Genomic DNA, 23808 nt, shown 5'->3' with positions numbered 1-23808 from the left:
GGAAAGCTAGCACCAAGGTAGAACATGTTTAGGAACCTCTATCTTCATCAAAAACACTGTGCTCTCTAGTTGTAAATTTCTGATATCACTGTAGGTTCCCAGATATTTCCAGATCCCTTCTTTTGGTCACTGGGCCAACTGCTGCTCCTGCAACAGCATGTTTATTCCTCCTGTCTTGTAGGATTCTATGACTTAGCAGAAACAACAGCCCACAATATAGGGAAGGAATGGTAAGGAGGTCTTGTTGGCCCACTCTATCTGAAAGTTCTGATAATGTTCATTGAAAAGTCCAACTTCTCTAGAAAAGCTATCAAAAAGATTGGGACATTTAGAAGTCAAGATTATGGTGTGAAAGGTTGCCTCTCACTAGTACAACAGTGCACATACGTTTCACTACATCAATTAGGCAGATCATACAAAGCCTTAAGGTAGATCTTACAAGGCCATTTTCTTACAATACCACTCCTGTCAGTGGGATCCATATCACCTGCTGCATCTTCTCATGCACCCTCAAACATGCTTCAGAGAACTAGAAAAGATCCATACTCAAGTGATGGGTTAATTTTTAGGAAAAAGAATGAACAACTTCATTTTCCAAGAAGTCCTCTGACATTTTTCCTTTCAGATTATAGTGCTGCCTTTTTCACAAGTGCATGAGCAGCAAATCAGATTGCATCCTTAGTGCTGGGTTTGCATTAGCAAAATGTCAGACAGGTATTCTGCTCTTTAGAATTTTTTCAGTGTGGAATAATATATTGATTTATTTGAAAACACTTGTTTTGTGGTGTAACAAGCTGGGCAAGTTATCATTCACTCAGTGCCACTTTGCAGGTTCTTTGGATGAGAATGAGATTCCTATTTTATTCCACATGTTGCCCTAGATATGTGCAGAACTCTCAGCAAGTACAAGAGACGACCTCTCCCAGAATTCTAAGTGTTGACAAGGACACAGAATCTGGAAGGAAATCAGATTTAATGCTAACAAGTAGATTTACATTCTGAACACTGAAGCCAGATTTTATCAGTTTAAAAGAAGTTTACCACATTATATAACCCTGGCTTTAGGCTGTTTTTAATCTCAAAAGATAAAAGGAAATACATCAAAATGAAGCCTTTCATAGGAAGATTTTCATTGCTTCTTACAGGATAAGAAAACTGGGGCTGATATTTCTGCTATACAAGGTGCATCTTCCAACTGGCGAACCAATACCAGCTTTATGTCCAGCTCTTTGCTTTCCAATTCAGGATGTAAGTATAGATCTTCTGTAACAAGTGGAATAATACAGTGATTTCCCCCCATTTTCCCATTGAGATAATTAGAGCTTTATTCTAATTTCCTAAAATACTTCATTGGTATGTTTTGAAAGATGTGATGGTTTCCAGCAATGAAAATGCACATAACCCTGTCTAGAATATTTAATATGAAGAAGTCAGTTGGGCCAACTGGTGTCCCTTTCTTGCCAGCAAATAACCTTCCCCTCTTGGGTGAACTTAATGAGGCTGTTCTCAAGAGAATGAGCATGTCTTGGATTTTATTTTCATCTGAATAGCTTGTGTATGTGTGTAAGATATTTCAAGACAATAACAACTTGGGTAATAATCTTAACTGAGGCTGTGTTTGAGACCATCAACATAAAGAACATTTTTACTCAGGAATTTAATATACTCCCAATTCTATGGGCAAGAAATTAAATTGGTTCATGAAAGGGACTTGCAAAAATATGATTTATTCTTGGCAATAAACCAAAACTTTTTGTTTATGTGAATTCATAAATAATGTTGTGCTAAAATTCCAAATAAATCATGATTCTTGACACCTTGCATTAAATTCTTCAGTGGCCCATCTCAGCTGTGATATTTGTGTAGTGAAAACTTAAGGAGAAAATCCATGCAGCATAAGTCTATTACTATTCTGTTTGGTCATGAACTAGAACACATACCATCTAAAGGATTCCTGAATGTTTAAATTGTTACTTGAGCAAAATATTACTTCAGTTTGTAAGTGGTTGGCATAGTGCCTTTCTAAATATAAACATTAGAATGCTACATGAAACAATAATTGTTGGCTGTGTTGTTTTGTAATGCCATCTCTCTCTTTGATGGCATTGCCTCAGTCTTTGAAGGAGATACATTGCAATAAGGCTTCATGGGTCAGTGTGATGGTATATGAAGCACAAAATATTTTCTAGCAACCTTGTACAGTGCCAGCCATTCACTTTCCCATTTAACATCAGACAACATGGAATTAGACATGTTATTTCTATGAATGTTTCTAAAGCAGAGGAGAGTGTTTTCTTTCATTGTTCAATATTCTTCTCCATCCATTTTATGCTGCTTGGGCTTGTTCCAATAGAAATATGGTAGCCAATCAATACAACAGTAGGAATAGAGGAAGAGTGCATTGCAGGTGGATAGACTCAATCAAGGAGATTATAGTCCTGAATCTGCAGGGCCTGAGAAGGACTTTTGATGACAAGGGGTCTTGGAGGTTTAAGCCCTCTTGAAGGCATTTAACAAAAGCAAGAGTGCAGGTAAAGGAAGGATATTCATAGCAGAGTACACCTGGGAAGGATTATATGGTTTTATTGTATGTTTTTATAAACTTGCTTTAAATGTTTTAAATTATACATTGTATACTGTTACGGCATTGAATGGCTGCCGGTTGTAAGCTGCCTTGAGTCATGTTCGGGTTTGAGAAAGGCGAGATAGACATAGCATAAATAAATAAATAATAAATAAAGATGGAAATATAACATTCAACATTATTGTTTTGTTGTTGTTGTTGTTGTGGAATGGCTTTAGTGACACTTTGGAAACCCAGCTGGGAAGAATGATACAGTAGTGAGAATTTTATGCAGTTTCACCTTTTATTCTGCTCACTCTGAAGTGTTTCAGAAAATTGTTCTGCACAGAAATATATGTAGGTTTGTTTGTTTAATTGGTTTTTTGCATGAGAACTGTAGGGGTTTGCACAAAAAAAAGTTTCCAGGCTGGCCTGTGCATTTTCTGTGCGTGATGACTGCTTTCTGTTGGGGCAGAGGGCAATAACTTAATTAATAAAAGTGTCTACAAAAAGAGAACCTTTCCTACAAAAGGTAACACTAAAAATCGTATGCAAAAATCTCGTACAAAAAAAATTTGTTATGCAAGCATATAGATGGAGTTTAGCTATATGCATGGAATAGCATAGAGGGGCAAGAGCTTACTGTTAGTTTGCTATAGGAAGCATGGGCAGTATACAGTCTGTAAAGCTTGATGAATGCATGGATCATTTCAGTGCTAAGTGATCCTCACATATGTCAAAATACAAGTTTAATCAACCTCTAGCAGGAGACCTGAGCAGAACTATAAAATCTTGCCCTTTTGAAAATCTGCTGCATTTTTATTATGATCCATATCTGTTACAATGATTTCCTGAAGATCATATTCATTTGGCACAGGTTATGTATCATGGGAGTTTCTAATGCTTTATATCAGACCCAAGGTGACCATTATGACTGCTTGAATTTTAATCCAAGCTAGTAAAGAATTTCACTGTAATTTTCATCCCCAGGGAATCTCCAGCAAAGCCCTTTCTGTTCACTTTCCTTGTTGCCCTTCCTTCCCGGTGTTTAATTCTGCTTCAGCTGTCAGCTAGGATTATGAACTCTCTGGGGGTTTTTTTTGCTTTGGTTAGAAACATTTATAACTTGTGTTTCCTTTAATGAGCTCAAGACAGGATACATGGCTTTCCTTCTCACAACTTTAACCTGTGAGGTGGGTGAAACAGAGAACATATGACAACCCAAGATCATCCAATGACAATGAGACTATGACCTGCATCTATGAAGGAAAGAAAGGAGATTTGCAGATAAAAATTGAGGGGAATCAGAGGCTCACTGTAGTAGTTGTAACAGAAACTAGGCCTAGATTGTGCACCTGGTGTATGATAAAGTCTAGTTTGGCTCAGATGAGCTTCATAAAAGCTGAGGTCCCCATTTTGCTTTTTAAAGTATAGTTTGATCTTTCCTATGCTAATCTGAGAAGTCAGTTTCTAGTGAAGTTAGCTATAGAATCTATAAACAAGACTGAAACAGAACTGAGCAAAGATCATTATTTCTCCACTAAGTTGCTAGGCTGTCTGTTCCAATACTAGAAGGTATTTTCTAAATATGGGAAGATCGTTTTCCTATCCTGTTCCCAGTTGAAGAAATCAGACAAATTGGGATATTTTCGATAAACTATCAAACATTGTAGAATGTCAGGTAGACCAAAACGGGCAATGATTTTCTTCAGCTCAATGCCTCTTGAGCTATCAGACGTACATGACCAGAATTTTCTTTTTGGTCATAATGTGCCACTTAACATGTTTCTGCCCATGGACTCGAACTATTCATTTCCTGGAAACTTTCCATGGATCAGTAGCCAATATCTTGCAAACCAGCACTGGTGCACAGATCACCAGTGCTGGTAGCACTTCATTAGTTGGGATACTATTATCTATCCATTAAATTTGGGTGCGGCATTTTGCAAGTGTCGTAGCCTTGTAGAAAAGCTGCAAACATTGATTTAAGTTTTCCAATTAAATAGTGACCAATTCAGGAAGAGAACTGTGTGATGGCAAGGATCCAGGAGTCAGTTTTGTTACACAGAAATATCAATATATATGTTGTTCATATCAAGCCATTGGGGGACGTGGGCTAAACAGATTTGGACAGGCTGTGTTTGCATATGGTTTTATCTCTTATTTAATAAAACTCTTTCTATTACTAATAATAAAATGGAATATAATTAGCAGTTACTACCTTATCAGATTCTCTCAACATTAAAACCTGTAGATATTCTTTATGCGCATAGTATATTACTTAAAGGTTAGGGAGCCACCTAGGAATTGGCCTGCTGAGTTAAGTTAAAACTTATCCACTCTGTAAACAACACTGAACATGTAGCTCCTTGGCAGAGGAGATGTTTTGCATTCATGTTATCCTAGGTTAAACCATAAACTTCTTTAGGTCGGGCTGTGGGAAGACTTGGAGAGTTGTTGCCAATTGTTGTAGAAAAATAACTGGGCCCATGATTTGACTTCACAGCAGTTTTCTGTATTTCTGTAAACACTCTTGTCATCCCACATTACCCTGTAGAACAAATTGTATATGTCTGTGTCATTTCTTGAATGTCAAAGCCTCTCTCTTTAAGACAGAAGTTTGCTGCTCTTGAAAATGTTTCTATGTTGTTGTCACAGGTGAGAATGAAGAATATGGGTATTTAGGAGTGATAGAAATGGTCCTGATACCTGCTAAGAGTAATGCAAACCAAGGCTGAAAGGGGACTAGAGTGGAAGGAGAGAAAGACAAGTCGGAGCAGGGAGAGAAACAAGGAATTGGAGTGAGAAGAAAGTACAGAATTGGACCAGGCTGGGATTTCTAAATGTTGAATATCCACTAGTTAGAACAGAAAACCTTCCAATTAAAGATTTAAACTTTCTAAATTGTGGAATGGAAAGGAAAGGGAGAATATTTTGGAGAATTTTTTACTTAAATGCATAGGTTCATTTAATGTGAAATTGTTCCTAGCAGTAAAATGGAAACCAATTAGATTACCTCCTTCTTTGTGTTTTCCTCTTTTCTTTGTATGCAAGGTTTTAATCTCTATAGTTACTGTAGTGTATCTTTTCATTTTCATAACCATTTATTTATAATGTTATTATGGGAGCTAGTCTGAATATTTTTCAGGAAGGAAAAGGTTTACCTGACAGCATAATTTAGACAAAAAGGTGCTCATTAGTGATGTTTCATAGGGGCAGCTTTACTTTCGGCTGACAGTATATATGCACACACACATGCACAGTATATGTATTAAAAGACTAATCACCTACTGGCTGTTACCTTGACATTAATCTCAAAAAACTATTTATAATATCCACTATACTATTCTCTAGTTTTAGATTACCGAATGATTAGCAACTGCAGATGCTTCGCATTAGTGTTGTAAATGTATCCCTTTCCTGTTTATACAGTGTTTATCCTTTCAGTGTATTGGCAAATCTTTTCCCAGAAGTCATTTAATTTCTAATGCATGCGCTGTGTTGAGTCTTAATCCAAGGCCTTCAAAATCCGCAACCTCTTTTAGAGAAAGGCAAGAGCAACACAGCTTCCCATATATATTTTTATCACAACCCTCAGTTAACCTTGGCTCTGCTGATGTCCAGCACTTTTTTTACAAGTGGTATTCATTTATATAACCACTTACAGTGTTCAAAACAACATTACATCCTTAAATTTCTCTACCTATTACAACATATGCCATGCTTACTAAGTCCTTGTTATACAAGGGTGGGGATTATACAGCCCTCCAGATGTTGTTGGACTGAAGCTCGCAGCATTCCTCACCACTGGCTATGCTGGTTAAATCTGTTGGGACTTCCAGCCTTATCTGGAAGTCTGCATAGTTCCTACATCTGACGTCACATTGCGATGTGGTGAATTCATTATAACCCATTTGTAGCCCAAATTGAGACTGTAGACTTCCCATTTCTTGCCACAGTCACCAACTTGTGTCTCACCCATTTTGAAGCACTGATATAATTGCTTGTAAAGATGAGCCAGAATGGAAACCTGAGGTAGCATTATTATGGACTACCTCTTACAGGTACTGCATGTTGTTCCACATTGAATGGCACCCTCACTGTGAACCTGAAGAAGCTCTTGGTGGATCAGACCTCTCAAATCAGGTATTTTGTTTATGAAATGGTCAACTAGATAGTCATAATAAGGGCATTAGTAACAATAACATCATTCCATTCATGTTGTCTAGCAATGGGTATGTGCAGAAGTATCATTTCCCTCAATATTGGGGCAAATGAACTCTTATGGATAATATTTTATTATTTGATCATTTAATGAATCTGAATTTTGTGCAGCTGGCCCTCTATCTATGGTTTCAGCCATCCATAGTTTGAAAATATACACCACCTTCTCCCCAAAATTAGAAAAGAAATAAAAATCCAAAAAGCAAACCTTAATTTTGCCATTTGATGTAAAGGACACTATTTACTGCCATTGTATATAATGGGACTGATCTTGGTATCCACAAGGGATTCCTGGTGCCAAATCCTGGCAGATATCAAGGGTCCACTGTAGTTGAAAAAGATAAGAAGGTCAGTACAAACACAAAACAATCTATGCGTAATGTCAAAGTGTATTATCAAGAAAACATATAATATTCTATTTACCAAAATCCCCAGTACAAAGCTCAATTCAGTGGTACACAGAAATCAAAAGGAGCAACCGCTCTCAAACATAACAGTTCTGGGTTTGGATAGGGATTCCACTGTGTATAGGCTTCAGGGATATATTCAATGCAAAAAGTCATATAAACAAAGTAAGTATAGAGTCATGAGGCTATATGTAAGCTGAAGACAATAATGGAGATGAAGCGTCACTCTCAAAGCAATCTTCATGGAAAAGATCCAACTCAAGTCCAGTGAAAAATGGAGCACTGCTTCTCAAAATAAGTCTTCAAAGAAAAGTCCCAATGGCATTCAACAGGGGTGCCCGGGTATTTTTGTACCCTGTTTCGGGGAAAGCAATCCCCTTCCTCAGGAGTTGATAAATTCAGCAACTCTAGACTCTTATCTATAACAAAACATAACATCACATAGAGTAACAAGTATTTTCCAGCACAATTACAGTAGTGAAGATAATGGATACATCAAACATATAACATATACTCACATCATGCCAAGTAGCTAATACAAAAAGTGACTCTGCTAGGAGTAAATTCACACTGCGAGTAATTCTGAAGGGTCATTCACAGGTTTATAAAGAGTAATCAGAAACTTAAAGGAAACAGCTAAAATTAAGTGACTCGTTAAGTCCTTGAGGGGAAAGGGTTTTCAACTTAAAGATCCAGAACATTTCCCTTTGGGATAATAGTTCTTCCAAATTCATATGGGGTTTTGGTGTGATGCATTCCAGAGCACAAATTTTGAGAGAAGTGGATGAATGTTTGTATTGTGTAAAGTGTGAATATAGGAGGGACTCCATAGATAAACATTTTATTCTGGATTTATGTTCAGAAATTCTAATTCTCAGAGGTCTTGTTGTTTTTCCAATATATCACAAACCACAGTCACATGTTAGAAGGTAGATAAGATTACTGCTGTTACAATTGGAAAAATGTTTGAGCGTGGTGCCCACTTTGTTCCTATAGTTGTGTACCTCCTTAGTTTTCCATGATTGTGGACAACATTTACAGCGTCCACAGGGGTAATGGCCTCTTAAAGTGCTTTTAGGTGTAGTAGTAGACGTGGTTAAATCTGTATGGATTAACAAGTCTCTTATATTTTTAGTACGCCTATTACCGAAAATGGGTGGTTTTTGACAACCTGGAATATCTTGAAGTAGATGCCAGTGCTTTTTGATGATTCGGGTAATCTGTTTGGAATAGTGCGATAGTTCTTGTGTCCAAATAATTTGATTTTTTGTGGGTTTGGGGCATTCTTTCAGTAAAGTAGCCCTATCTGTTTTATCAGCTTTGGTTAATGCTTTTCTTACTACATGTTTGGGGTAGCCTCTATTTCTGAACTCATGGCTTAAAGTGACACTTTCCTGAATAAACTGTTCCTTGGTGCTTGAGTTCCGTTTAAGTCTGAGGAGTTGTGAAAATGGAAGATTGGTTTTTAAACTAAAGTGGTGGAAGCTGTTGTAATGAAGATAAGAATTTTTATCTGTGGGTTTTCTAAAGTTCTTGACCAAAAGTTTATTGTGATCTTTATAGACTGTAACATCCAGAAAATTAATATGTGACAGGTTGAGATGGCTGGTGAACTTAATAGACGTATGTATGGTGTTAATCCAATTAGAGAATCCTACTGCGGCCTCGGTTGATTTAAATACCATGAATATGTCATCAATGAATCGTCCGTAATATATGATATTGGTGTGATACATATTTAAAGATGGATTTAATAATACAGTCTTCTCTAAATTTGCCATAAATAAATTGGCCACAGAGGGGGCCAATGGACTGCCCATTGCCACACCAAAGATCTGAAAGTAAAATTGATTTTGAAAACGGAAATAATTTTTCTCCAAAACTATATCTACTAGATCCATAAGGAAATGTGTGGGTGGGTGTGACTTGGTTCTGTTATGGAGCACATTCTCTATGGTAGTACGGGCCTCATCTAATGGAATGTTGGTATACAGTGAAGTGACGTCAATGGTTACTAAAACACTATCCTCCTCTATTTTGAGATTTTCTATAACATTAATGAAGTGCTTAGTGTCTTTGATATAGGAGTCACAGAGAGGGACAAAGGGTTGGCAAAAAGAGTCCAGGTACTTAGCAACTGGTTCCAGCACTGAAGATGAACCTGAAATAATGGGTCGGCCTGGGGGGGGGGGGGAATAACACCTTTGTGGATCTTTGGTAAAGTGTAGAAGATTGTATATAATGCCATTGTATATAATGGGACTGATCTTGGTATCCACAAGGGATTCCTGGTGCCAAATCCTGGCAGATATCAAGGGTCCACTGTAGTTGAAAAAGATAAGAAGGTGACAAATATCCATAAGAATCACTATTATTTACCTTATTTTATCCTGTTTTCCCTCTGATGTGGGCACTCGAAATGGCTAACAATAAATATAAAACAATGCTTTTTTTTTTAAAAAAACAAAAACCCAATGTAAGTACATTAAAATATAAAATGTATTAAAACTTTACACCCGCCTTAAATCCCGATCACAGCAATTTTAAAAGTCCAACCCTCATTAGTTTAGACACCATTTATAATGGCTTTCTGTACAGATGGCTGTTTATATCAACATTCTGCCAGAAATTATTAGGAACATGGATCAGAAGAATTGAAATACAGCAGCAATGAGTACCATTAGTATGGTGACCCAGTGTTAAATGTAAGCAGGATTGTTTGCTCGATTTCAGAGGCTAAGGCATTACTACTAATATATCTTTTATAAGATGAAAAAGACTGAAAACTCAAGTTACCAGACTCCTGAATGTCATGTCTGATGTAACAGTGACTTTTTAAAAAAATTGTAGGCCCACAATCCTTCCTTAAACCCTGGTGTCCTATTAGCACACCATCTATTGGCTTACAAAATAGTTTCTAAAGGTTCATATTGCACTGCATTAAGAGGATTTTCTTTTAATATATTTAAAGAGTATTCCTGTTATGATCTTTATCATGTAGCTTCTGGTTCTTGCACTACTGAGAAGGTAAACAGGATTTACTATCCCATCTGGCCATTAATATTCATAACTCTGCAATCTACCTGCTAGCTGTGTGCAAAGCTTAATATTTATTAACTTTTGCTCACAGTGCTTTTGGACCATTGCTTCCCAATGATGATAGGCAAACTCTCAAATTATTTTCTGTGTAGCCTAGAAAAATGAAAGGGAGCAGGTGAGGAGGAAAGAAGGGAAGCTAACAGGCTATGAGGTTCTGCAGAAGAAAGAGGAAGACTAACAACCTCTTCATATGGGGCTAGAATCAGCGGCATACGCCGATCAAGCCCTGGTCACCTATGGAACCGGCCGGATCCCATCAGATGATATTGTGAGTGAAGGAGGGTGGCCTGTATCTATGGGGGGGGGGGGAGCCACTTGTGTTCCTGCTTCCCTCCATGTGATCATCCTCCCAGCAGGCAATGCGGGCAATACGAGGTGAGGCATTGTCGGATTTACCATGCCTTGTGGCAAAGTGGAGCACTACTGCTTCCTGCCGCAGGCCATCTGATGAGGACATAATAAGACTAGAGCTACCCTGTCTTCAACCCATGTACTAGTAAATAAGACTACAAGGATCCCCAAGTGTGTGGTCGCCAGTACATTCAAACAGAGTTGTTTCCTGAAAGCACCTTTCTTCTGAGACTATTCCATGTGGTTTTAGCATGTTTATGAAAAGGACTTTTTCATATAATTCCTACCTTCATTCCTTTTTCATCTACACAATCCATGGCCATTCCAAGATTAATGCAGCTCTATTCATAACAGCTCCATAGAGAAACCATTCAATAAATAACTTCATAGCAAACAAGATGAATAAAATAGCACCAATGCTTATCAATCCAGTTCAGCCAGGATACATTTCTAAGTGCTAGCAAAAGGGAATGAAACAATCTTCATAGCCTAGGTAGCAGCTAACACAGCCTCTTCTCAAATGGTTATGTATTAACCTGATTTGCAAACAGAACCCAATCCCAAAACAGACAGCGACGAGAAATATTATAGTTTCCACTTGTTCTCAAAGCAGAATTGGATCTTGAGATCAAATTGGTCAATGAAAGGTCTCCCTTAAGGCTCTTTGATACATTTTTGTTGTTGTTATATGCCTTTAAGTTGACTCTTACTTATAGTGAACCTCTCATAGTGTTTACTTGGAAAGATTTCTTCAATGGGGTTTTACCATTGTGTTCTTCTGAATATTTACTACTGCAACTAATATTTCCTGATGGCACTAACCAAGGCTGGCTCTGCTTAGCTTCTGAGATTGGAAAGAATCTGGTGCCTTATACATCTGTTAATTTTCAGACTTTTTTTGCATCTTTTAAAAGAAATAAAATAATGGTATGATGAATAACATTAACCATTACAGCCACCAAAAGTACCTTTTTAGGGACAGTTAATATCTAATTTGCAGATATAAAGGGGATAAATACATTTTGACTGCCAAACCAGAAAACTATTGCTATTCTTTCTTTATTCTACAATTTATAAGAAAAGGTAAGACTTTTTTTTCCTTAGTAAAGCAAATCTTTATAAGATTGTTAAACTATTGGATATACCAGTGATCTTTGATGTAGCCAAAGTAATTTTTTTCACTTCTGCATTCATCCTTTGATTTACCACCATTCTGTTACAAATTATTTTTAACATTATTTAGAGTGGAAGGTTTGAATTATCTCTTTAGTGGACATTCAGTGTTATTTTCTTAACAGGCTAGTAAGATTTTATAGACTGTCACAAGGGCTCAGCTATAAAAATCCATGACCCAACCTGATATACAACTTAGGCATGAGAAACACCTATCTCATTAATGATGTGGAAGATAAGCTGCTGTGCCTAAATCTTTCTGTTAGTCTGAAAGCAGACCATTCAAATAAATGGGATATATATATATGTATCAACTTGCCATTTAGAGACTAGCAGTTGTATTTAGGCCTCTTTATTTTAGGTGCAAATCTAAACAATATAAGCAGGATGGAAATAATACATCTCATGTAACCTGTGTTATAGAAGATAGTTTATTTCCATATAAGCTCTCAAGCTTTTGTTTTCATTTTGAAGATGTAATTTTATATTCTCATGTTAATAAGTATTTAGTATTTTATTTATTTATTTATTTATTTATTTATTTATTTATTTATTTATTTAAAACATTTATATTCTGCCCTTCTCACCCCAAAGGGGACTCAGTGCAGAGTATAGCATATATAAACAGCAAGCATTAAATTCCGGAACATTAAAAATAGCTATAAATATACACAAACACTAAAAACAGTTATATCTACTTTAATCAGTTGTTTAAAACTATCTCAAAACACCATGCTGGCTCTAGTCAGCAGAGTGGGTCTACTATTATTGCCTCATTGCACTGCCCAAAAGGTTTGGTCCCACAGCCAGGTTTTTACCATCTTTCTGAAGGACAGGAGGGAGGAGGCAGATCTAATCTTGTCAGTTCCATAGCCGAGGGGCAATTACTGAGAAGGCCCTCTCTCTCGTCCCCACCAAACGTTCCTGTGACAGTGGCGGTACCAAGAGCAGGGCCTCCCCAGAAGATCTTACTCTTCACAGTGGTTCGTAAAGATAAACAGCCGGGGGCATTTAGGGCTTTAAAGGCCAAAGCCAGGACTTTGAATTGTACCCTACTAGAACCTTCTTCTGATAGAGACATATAGGGTTGTGTTGTTAAACATAAAACTCAGATATCCAACCAGCTGTTCATTAGCAAGCAAGGTGTTTACAAGGTTGCAAAGATGTTTTGCACTTTTAATTGCCAGTTGGCAAACAATCTTGTCTTGAAAGACTTCATCATATGAGTCATACAAACTGGCATTACATCTGGATTGCACTCTACCACAAGACACTGTGTGCATTCTTCTGCCAGTCTGCCTCTACACCATGATTATCCCATTCCTAGATATTAATGGATAAAATCTGTCAATAGCTCCTAATCCCACAATATTTCTGTTTGCTATCTTGATGTGATGGGGTCCCTTCTGCTTCTCATGCCAACAGTAAAGTGATGTTAGGGAACAGTATTCTACTCCTGCCCTCCCCCTCCCCCGACTATTCCCAAGCTCGTTTCTTTTTCTTTTATATTTACAAATATATTTGCCTTTTTGTTGTTTTAATGCTGAAATTGAGCAATTTCACAAAAATAAAATAAATAAGGAACTACAGTAGTGCAGGAAGTCAGGGTTAAAGGATATTTGAAGGAGGTGATCACAGGACCATAAACTGGCAAATCAATGCAATTATGCGAATGATGAAATGTGTGATATCAAGGGTATGCAATGTGATATGTATCTGGTATCAATGATAAATTGACTATAGTGGCATTACAGGTTTGTGTAATAAAGTCTCACTATTGGCCACATCAGATGCAGCCCCCCCCCCTCCCCCGGTTTCTATTTACTTTAAAGACTGAGTCCCACAGAGTGAATCAAATGACACATGACTACTTTTGGTGTATAGAAATAGTAGGATTGTAATATTGGGGCAGAATTGACTCCACTGCTCTCCCTGCACACAGAAACAGTTAAAACTGACTATTTTTAGACAGGATATGAACTGTTTAATTTTAAGGTGGGATGAGAACTGTTGTGAAATTCTCAATTTCCTTTAGAAACAGAACACCATACTAAGAAGATGATTCCCCTCACTTCCCATTCTGCTTATGGGATGAGATTCATGGTCCTTTTTGACAGTATAAGAATGCTGTTTGTTCTAAACAGCCTCAGACTGAGGAAGGGCCAAGGTTTAGCTTGTTCTAAAACTGCTTCTGATTGGCTTCAGGAAATCTTGTAAGATAAAGATGGCAGATACTGATGTGGTCTGTCAGAAGTAAGTCACAGAGTTCCTTGTGTATAGTCAAGAAGGAGCAAGATATGGTCAGCGAAGAAAACCCGAAAATCAGAACAGTGGCATGTGCCGATTTTAGCTCAGGTCACCTATGGAGCCAGCTGGCCCCCATCACATGAGGCCAAGCCAGCTCCATAGGTGAAGGAGGCTGGAGACGGCACCAGCTGCCAACAGGGCAACACGAGAGAGCCCCTATGTTGCCATAGAATGCATAAGAGGAAGCCACATGCACCACACATGCTCGGCTTCCCCATCTGATTGCCCTAAGGTTGGAGCCAGGTGATACGGAGTGTGGGGTGCCGGATTCCCCATGCCCCTCTACAAGCCGGAGCAACACCAGGTCCTTCCCGGTGTTTGCAGTGCTTTGAGTATTTCACTCACTCAGTCATATTCTGTTATAAAAATGAGAATGTTATCTGTTGATTAATTACACATTCAAAATAACCAATACCCTGTGTTTTATATTCTATTTTGTCCTAAAATATATGATATCAGAAACTGGAAAAGGCTGCCAATAGAGCTTTCTGACAGTTTTCCTTGTGAATTGTTGAACGTGTTAGAACTCTCAAAGTCTATCTTTGGAAAAGAATATGAACAATTCCAACTTAAGTTATTAATAGGATTTAGAATAAACAACTGAAACCTTTTCAGTGTAGTGTGGTTATCCTGGGGAAGCTGAGAGCAGTTTCAACAAACTGGAAATGGCGGCTGTTTGACCATGGGACGAAACCGATTAAACTGCTTGTTCATCTTATCAACAGCATGTGAACATGCAAGACAGGTTGACAGGTTGCACTAATGTTTGCTACCATATTGGTCCAGTAGACTAAAAAAAAACAAAACAAAGACATTAGCAAGATAATCTTATTAATGCCTAAACGGTTTGTAAAAATGTTACAAACTAATTTGCAAATGTGTACAACACAACCAATTAATGTTTCTATTACAGCAATGTAGCAAAAGTGAGGGTTTTTTCCCAAAAAATATAACAGAAAATATAATATTTCATTTCAGAACTAAAACAAACCTTTTTTTTCCTCTGGCTCATGAGATTTATGGTAGGGTGGTGGTGGTACTGGTAGGGAAAGAAAGGGCATGTTATAACTTTGTATGATACTCCAAAAACTGCTGGTGCTGAGTCCTATGGGAGTCGCTAATAAAGTTTGCCAGATACAGTCAGTGGTACTTCCATGATAACAGCAAATGGCATTTTGGGACTTAGTAGGAGTTTCACTTATGGAGTTTGTATTTTTCTGTCCTACTTTTGCAACAGGAATTTGGATAGGCTCTAAGAAAGGTATATCTTAGGATTTTCTGTAAAACCTTGCATAAAAGGCAAGGTTTCTTTGAAATTAATTAATGCCTAAAGAACTACATTGAAACCAAATTGTCAAAAACATTGCAAAAATTGCAATGCCTATGAGGTGAGTACTTTTTTTACTCCATAATCATTAGGGAAACCCATTTCATCTCTGTTTGGGGCCAGCTGCATTCGGTACACAACAATGTTTCTTGCATCTCTAGATATAGGTGATATTACTGATTCATTCCTACCTTATGCAGCACACATATTCATGACTTGTCAATTGTCCATTTGCATGTAAAAAGAGGAATTAAATTAGATAAGGAGCTGAGAAACCAGGATTGGCTGATACTTCCTAGGCAATGTCCTTCACATATTTTACAGCTAAGCAATATATAGTACATTTTAAAAGTGGAGGAATTCTCAGCAAGTTCCATGGTGGACAAATAGTAAACTTGTTTATCCTGCACAGAATGAATTGATCCCTATTTCATGTTTTCTCACACATTCAGTTGTATTTAAATAGCCCCTCTGATAGTCTTCTTTGTATCAAGTGATTTTTAGTACCCAACTGGAGGTGAACTGAAATTCTAGCTCTTCAGGGGAAATTATGCCTCCAGTTGGTTTTACACTACCGTATAGTATAGTTTCGAACTGCATTATATGGTCAGTTAAGACCAGACTTGGACATCCTGTGGCCTTCCAAGTGTTTTGGATTTTGGCTTCCAGAATACCTGACCATTGAACAAGCTGAATAGGTCTTCTGGAAGTCCAAACACCTCGAGGGTCGTAGGTTGTGCAGCCCTGGTCCAAACCCATATAATGCAGTTCCCAGCTGCATTATATGGTAGTGTAGATCCAGCCTCAATCTGTATCAATTTATGCTTCATTAAGAAAATCCAAGTTAAATCTTCTGCCTGAAATGTTATAAGATCACTGTGTACAATTCATGATATCTGTGTGTGCTTGGTGAAAATCTTTAAGGTACGCCATGTCCCATGTCAAAGCCATAAACTTAGATGGATTTGCGAAGTTGTGGACAAGCAAATACTCGTAGTCTAATTCCCTGTGGAACAGTCTGTTTCCTTGGCATCCTGTTCCCAGACTGGTTCACAGTGGCCCTGTTAAACAGCCAAGCTGGTCTAAGCCTGGAAGCAGTCACATTTTCCACAAACCTTGGAACATGAATCCTGTCAGAAAACCTGACGTTACTGTTAAAACTAGTGAAGTTCACCACAAACAGCCAGTGGTTCTTCCTTATTGCTTATTTGGTTGCAGAGACCTTTTATACATCTCCAGACAAGCATCCCGGGATATCACCTTTCATGAGAACCCTCTGTAATATAGTGTCCACATTCTATAGGGATTTTTCTGATCCATTGAGAAACGAGATCTCAAGCAATATTCACATTCCTTTCTTCCCTCCAGTGACCTGACCACTAAAGGTACAAATCTATTTCAGCAGTTATTTAGTCATACTGCTAATTCTTCACCCATCCAACTCACCTTAAGATGCTTCAGTGCCTGAGGCACAGAATGATTGGCAGCCACTACATCTAAAGTCATGGTGCATTGCACCTAAATGTAGCCAAATTATTTTTACACCTCCAGCAGAAAATCTCATAAACACCTTTCCTCCTTCCTGGCAATGAAAAGGGGAAATCATAATAAGTTAAGTAACTAACAATTTGCTGCCCTTTAATGATGAACCCATATTATGCTGCCCCAAGGCAGTCTCATTCTGCCTTATGTTAAGGTCAGTTCTGCAACAACACTCACAGCCTCCTTGCATCTGTTGGGAGCAACCTGGTTGTCCTTGTCTGTACAGTGCTCTTGGCCATTGAGGCCTTAGGTAACTCATGAACATAAGTACAGGCAGTCCCCAAGATACGAGAAAGATACGTTCTGTAGATTTGTTGTTAAGTTGAATTTGTATGGAACAAACTCACCACAAAGGGCACTTTTTGGTGGCATGTATCATCTCCGCCCTACTTCACCCTGCCACTCCCATCAAACGATGCCGGTGGGACTCAGTGGGTGAAGTAGGGTGGAGCCAGTGCATGTCTCAGCCAGAAGCTTACCATGTTGCCACATAATCAATTGGAGGAATCAGCATGCTTCACTCATACTCTATGCTTCTCCGCCACAGCTAGAGCCAGGTGATATGGGGTGTGGGGTGCTGGGTTCCCCAAACCCCCCAATGACAGAAGATGATGTGGGACAACTCCAGGAGCTGTGTGACAAGGTCATAAGTCTGAACAGATACATTTTTCAAGTGCAACTCCAACCAAAATATATATTTATACTTAGCTTTTGCTAGCATAGGGAAGGGATAACACCCCTATGGTGTTTGCTTTGCTATCTGTGCCGCTTATTCAGAAGATTTCACCTTTTCCCCAATGGTAATTCTTACAGGAGTGAATTTCCTTTCCAATGGATAGATTCCTTTCACTTCCTGTTGTCTCACCTCATTCTTAGCTATGAGTCCAATGTAAGTCAGATGTTTGTAATTTGGGGACTGCCTGTATACTTCTGCCAAAAAGATATAAGTTTTGATTTTGGCCATTGAATCTACAGTTAGAATTCCAAAGCCAATGAATTATACTAACTCACAAGATGCTTTCACCCACAGAAAAGCATAAACCATTTTTCTCCGATTGTTAGCTCTCCACCCTTTTCCAGCGGTGTTGTGTCTCTTTTGCACTTTGATACCACTTGAACTGCCATGGTTCCATTATAAGGAAGCATAAGATTTGTAGTTGTGTGAGATACCCTGCTAGAGAGCTCTAGTATTTATTTATTTATTTATTTAGAAGTTTTATATACCGGTCTTCTCACCTCCGAGGAGGGACTCAGGCCGGTTCACAACATGTGTTCATATACAGTAATATACAAAACAGCACAATGCATCATCATTATACATTAAAATATACAATAAAAAATCATCATCACATTACACAAGCCAAGTCGTCAATACAGTCACAGTTCATTGCCATCTTTCCATGTGGACAAGGGTTATTGACTCAGAAAACTACAAATCCTTGGATTCCTGAATGCCTCCAGGGCAGGCCTGCACAACCTGCAGCCCTCCAGATGTTTTGGACTTCAGCTCCCAGAATCCGTGGCCAGTGGAACAGCTGGCTAGAGCTACTGGAAGTTGAAGGCCCAAACACCTGGAGGCTGTAGGTTGTGCAGACCTGCTCTAGGGTATATGGGCACATGTTCATCATGTTTAATCCAGGAAACCCAGAAAATGTTGTAGAAATGTGCTTCATGCTTTCCAACAGACATTCTGTTATATTTGAGGGCAACATTAGTTTGGAAAAAGGCAGAATAATTATTTGATACTTAGGAGTCTCATGGAAATGCCCTCCACATACCTCTAAATTTGGTAACATTCTGGAGCAAAAATAAATAAATCTAGAAGGCCACAAAATCATTGGGGAGGGGAGCTGCATCCAGCCTGTGGCCGCACATTGCCCAGCCCTGTTCTCGATGTTATCTATAGGGAGGTGGCTGTCCTACCAGTAGTGATCCTGAGGTGTTAAGTTCTGTACGCTGGTGAAATAATTGCCATTTAGCTGTGCCCTGTATTCTCTGTAGCCTCAATTTAAGTTTCCGAGAATTCCACAAAGGCAGCTCCACATCTAGTGCAATTCAAACAGAATGTTGCCAGAAGTTGTTGGACTTCACCTCCCAGCATTCCTGCCCATTGGCTATGTTGCCAGTGGATGCTGGGACTTGTGGTTCAACTTTCAGAGGACCACATGACTCCTACATTACACGTAACTCTGGTCAGGTTCTCTCTGTTTACAAAGGGGTCCCTTCTGGTTTTGTTCTCCTATTGCCTTTTCAGCAAATGAGTAATAACTGCCTCTTTCTTTTTCTCTTTTGTAGCATTTACCAAAAGTACCATTCCTTTGGATGTAAATATTCCTAGAAAAGATGCCACCAGCATGGCTGTCAATGGTGTGAAGCTATGGAAAGACAAAGAGAAGTACTAGAGCAACAAGAATATGCAATTCAACTTTAAGAAATACAGATCTGCACATTTTTATTTTATTTTATTTTTTGGTTCTGGCTGCAGCTACGTACAGCTGTATTTACAAAAACAGCAAATTCCATAGTTCAGCACATGCCAAATATTGACTGAAAACAGCATCTTGATTGTATATCTAAAATAAGGCAAGTTATACCCTGAAGGTACATCGTATACTCTAAAATGCCAAAGCCTCTTTTCTATGGGGCACTATGTCCTTCTGCTTTTTCCTTTACCAGTCCTCAACTTCTTTTACTGAGATACAGATATAACATTTTACATTCAAAGTTGCAATGACATTTTAAAAAATCAGGAAATAATTAATAGACATTTCTTTGTGTGTAAATAAGATGTTTTATAATTGAGTATAGAGATCAGCATGCAGAAATGGCATTTTTCAACAAAAGAGGCCTCAAAAGTATTATGCAATGATTACATTACTGTGATTAATAATAGAAATGGTTTATATCTGAAACAATGAAATGAATTTCCTTTAGTACAGGCAAAGCTGAGATTACATTCCGTACTTCAATCTGTTTGGGGCCCACTGTTTGTTGACCCAGGCTCAGCAAAGGACACAACTTAATCCAGATTTCTCCAAAATTGGAAGAAGTTCAGCTAACTGCTTGCTATGAACCACTTTTATTACAAAGCATGAGGATAATGTTGTTTCTGCACAATAAAACATCCTAATAATGTAATGAAAGAGTTTAATTCTTGCTTGGTAGAAGGGAAACAATCACAATTTGTAATTTTTTAAATGTGAAACTTCATGTAAGCTCCTGTTGCACAGGTTGAGAACATTTGGGTTTATATACCTGTCCCTTAAAACAACCAGTGTCTAAACATCACACCATTTCAACTCATTTTATTAAATTTACTGACGCATCATCTTAACTTTGAAGTGTTGCTGAAAATGTATAATATTCCCACCAGATATTCCCTTTCTTGATGTTCCTAGTAAACCCCTGAAGCAGCTGTCTCCTCACTTTCACCTGGCTTAATTATTGCTGAATTATTGCAAATAGCTTCTGATCTGTAATGTACACATGGTTTTAATGGTTCAAGCAAAAACAGTACAATAGCTAATCTAATGATTGTTCTAGTGAGATGGATGGCATTAGAATACCCTGATAAAATTAACCTTTGTGATATTTTTCTAATAAGCAACTAAAAACATCAATTTAGAGGAAGTACAAAGGAGTGGAAAAGTCAGAAGCAGCGCACAACCTGGTGACTTTTAAAGGAAGCCAATGCATTTTCAGCTAGCGCAGTCTAGTTCTCTCATTCTGCTGACTAAATCTAAGTTCATCCAGCTTCTTTTGGCAGCAAAGAAAGTTTGTGGTACTTTAAAATGTAAGCGGGTATTAATTGCCATATGAACAACTGCCCACAAATGTGAATAAACCACGTTAATCTGTTGTTTTATTGCAATAGACTAAGGTCCATTCCACCAAGCTGTATAAAATCCACATTGAATTGGATTATATGGCAGTGTGGACTCCTATAATCCAGTTCAAAGGAAATATTGTGGGTTATTTTATTTCATGTCAAAAGCATTGCATAAATAAATTACTATAAAACTGATAAAATAGAGGGAACCCAAGTGGCTAAATAATTTTAGACCAAAAGTGGGCAATATTGACTGTACGGTCTGTAGCTTTAAACAGTTCTTCCTCTGTGGGTGTTGTGGGCAAACATACAGATACTGAGTTGTTTGATCTGCTCTACAGTTGCACAAGATGGAGGATTCTTCTAGGTAGTGCCATTTAGCCAGGTTGTCTGTTGATCTGTCAACTCTATCTCTGAGTCTATTCAGGGACTTCCAAGTTACTCATTCTTGGTTTGCCTCTGGAGGCAGACTTCCTGACTGTGAGAGCCGTTCAGCAGTGGAACTCTCTGCCCCGGAGTGTGGTGGAGGCTCCTTCTTTGGAAACTTTTAAACAGAGGCTGGATGGCCATCTGTCAGGAGTGATTTGAATGCAATATTCCTGCTTCTTGGCAGGGGATTGGACTGGATGGCCCATGAGGTCTCTTCCAACTCTTTGATTTGATTCTGTGATTCATGGGAAGCCATCCCATTGGGATTTCCCATCCCAAGGGAAACTCTTGCTGTTGCTGGGGGAACATTAAGAGAAGTAGTGGTCATGAAACTTTTCCTGATTTGAGTCTACTGGGAGGAGTCTGATATCCATGCAGTAGCCTTGATATTCTGGGTTATATAGCTGTGTGGAAGAGCCCTAAAACAGCTTCCTCAAACTGCTGGAGGGCCGGATTATAATTTGGAAGAAAAATGAATGAATTCCTATGCATACTGCATTTATCTTATTTGTAGTGCAAAAACCACTTGAAAACAATACAATAATTAAAAGAGCAATTTTAACAAATATGAACTTATTAGTATTTCAATGGGAAGGGTGGGCCTGTTTTTGGCTGATGAGATAGGATTGTTGTTGTTGTTCTGTGCTTTCAAGAAATTTCAGATTTAGGATGACCCTGAGCGAGGGCTGGGTAAATGACCTTGGAGGACTGTATCCAGCCCATGGGCCTTAGTTTGGGGACCCCTGATTTAAAAGACCAGTGTTGATCGCTTTTGATACAGGTTGAGCATTCCTTATCCAGAAATCCAGAAGCTGAAATACTCTAAAACCTAAAGTTTTCCACATGGGTGACTGAAATAATGACACCTCTGCTTTCTGGCGCTTCAGTGCCCACAACCTTTGATTCATGCACATAAATATGAAAAAATGTATAAAATCAACTTTGTGGTATGTGTATAAGGTATATCTGAAAAGTAAGTTAATGTTGTGTTTAGACTTAGTTTTCATCTCCAGGGCATCTCATTGTGTACATATATACAAATACAAATATTCCAAAATAATAATTAAAAAAATAATCTGAAATTCTAAACACTTCTAGTCTCAAGCATTTTGGATAAGGAATACCTGTGTACATGGTCTGCAACTTTAATATGAGGAAGCAACATTTAGTGATCTTCAATTTTCATATTAAGTGACATATAAATTTGTTACGTCAGTTCTGTTGACCTATGTTAGGTGATAAAACAGGGGCAAAATTATTTGCTCTTGTGCAGGGTTAAGAAGGTGTTTTTGTGTCACTGAGACAACAAGGCTAATGTGTTTCCTAGCAGATCCATAATCCAAGTGAGGTTTCTTAGAAAGTCCTGGAGTACGTGTGGTGCATTCTGCTTTCTATTGTGGTTCTGGCAAGCCTAGTACAGTTGGCCTGTAGCCTTGGACAGGAAAGGCACTACAGAACAACAAAGTGCCTGAAAATCCAGCACTCTCCCTTTGGAGACCTCAGGTCTCCAAACACAACAAAGGTAACCCTTTCCATCATATAGGAAGCGGAATTATCTTCCTGTCATGATGAGAGACAGGGACGGGTGTCACCTAGTTGCACTGCCAGTATGGAAGTGTGTCTGTCCTAGCAACCTGCATAAGCAAAGCTACTGAATTAACTGTGTAACATTGTAGCATTATTATGCTTCATAAATGATTCCTGTTGACTCCTGTTTGACTGGAGTGATATGTTAATGGAGAACAAAATGTCGTAAGAGCAACAAGGAAGGAGGAGAACTTAATGGTTGCATGTATTCCCATGTCCCCAAGGTATGACTTTCATGCAACCAGGTGTCTCTTTCCAAAACCATTTTCCATTCCCCTTTTAATTGGTTTGTGGGTAGAAGATAAAAAAAAAAATCACATTTTTAAAAATCCTTCAGTGTTTTGTCTATTGACAAACTATAGATTTTTTTCACACTATAAACACTTTTAAACATGGTAAAAGACATTTACACGAGAAATTTAAATGGATGGGGAACATTTTAAAAGGGTTAGTGAATGGTCATGAAGTTACATAGTCATCAATAGATATATGAACTGGTTTTCCTTGGCTCTGTGCAAAAAAGAAGGGATCCATACTCAGTACAGTATTTCTATTTCTTCCCCTCTTACAAGCAGCCAGCATTCAGGTATTTTTCACTATGGTGGGTGGTATATCTTGGGGCAGATTCATTGGATCCATTCATGCAAGATTCATTTGCATCTTAAATAATCTTGAGCGAGACACAATGGGCTACTCCATCCTTTATGACAAGATTCAGTACAGAGTTTCTGCAAAAATTCAGATCAGGAAATTACAGCTGTATTGCACATTTGTGGTGATCTCCTTCCAAGGAATCAGTAAAAACAATCTAACAGCAACACTACAATATATAATTTAAATGAAATTTATATATCTAGTTTTACAAAGCACAGCAATATGACCATAGAAACAGGATGATCACATGTTTGCATATTAGAAGGTTATGTCTTTGGGAAATTGGTGTATCCAATTCAGAGTTGAAGCATAAGAT

At 38.2% G+C, this 23808-nt stretch overlaps 1 protein-coding gene across 4 annotated transcripts in view; it reads left to right on the top strand.

Annotated features, from left to right (window-relative positions):
- Positions 1–21773, top strand: part of CEP128 (centrosomal protein 128) — a 250130-nt gene extending 228357 nt beyond the window's left edge. For 3 of the 4 annotated variants that reach the window (XM_067462949.1, XM_067462950.1, XM_067462948.1), the window contains 3 exons: positions 1146–1248; positions 6628–6709; positions 19289–21773. In XM_067462949.1, the coding sequence (XP_067319050.1) occupies positions 1146–1248; positions 6628–6709; positions 19289–19331 (228 nt within the window). In that variant the 3' untranslated portion in view covers positions 19332–21773. The remainder of the gene's footprint in view (positions 1–1145; positions 1249–6627; positions 6710–19288) is intronic. The other variant, XM_060757262.2, reaches the window with a different exon arrangement.
- Positions 21774–23808: the final 2035 nt, after the last annotated feature.

The sequence above is a fragment of the Anolis sagrei genome, chromosome 1, assembly GCF_037176765.1.
Source record: "Anolis sagrei isolate rAnoSag1 chromosome 1, rAnoSag1.mat, whole genome shotgun sequence".
NCBI lineage: Eukaryota > Metazoa > Chordata > Lepidosauria > Squamata > Dactyloidae > Anolis > Anolis sagrei.
This window is presented reverse-complemented; position numbering and strand designations above follow the sequence as displayed.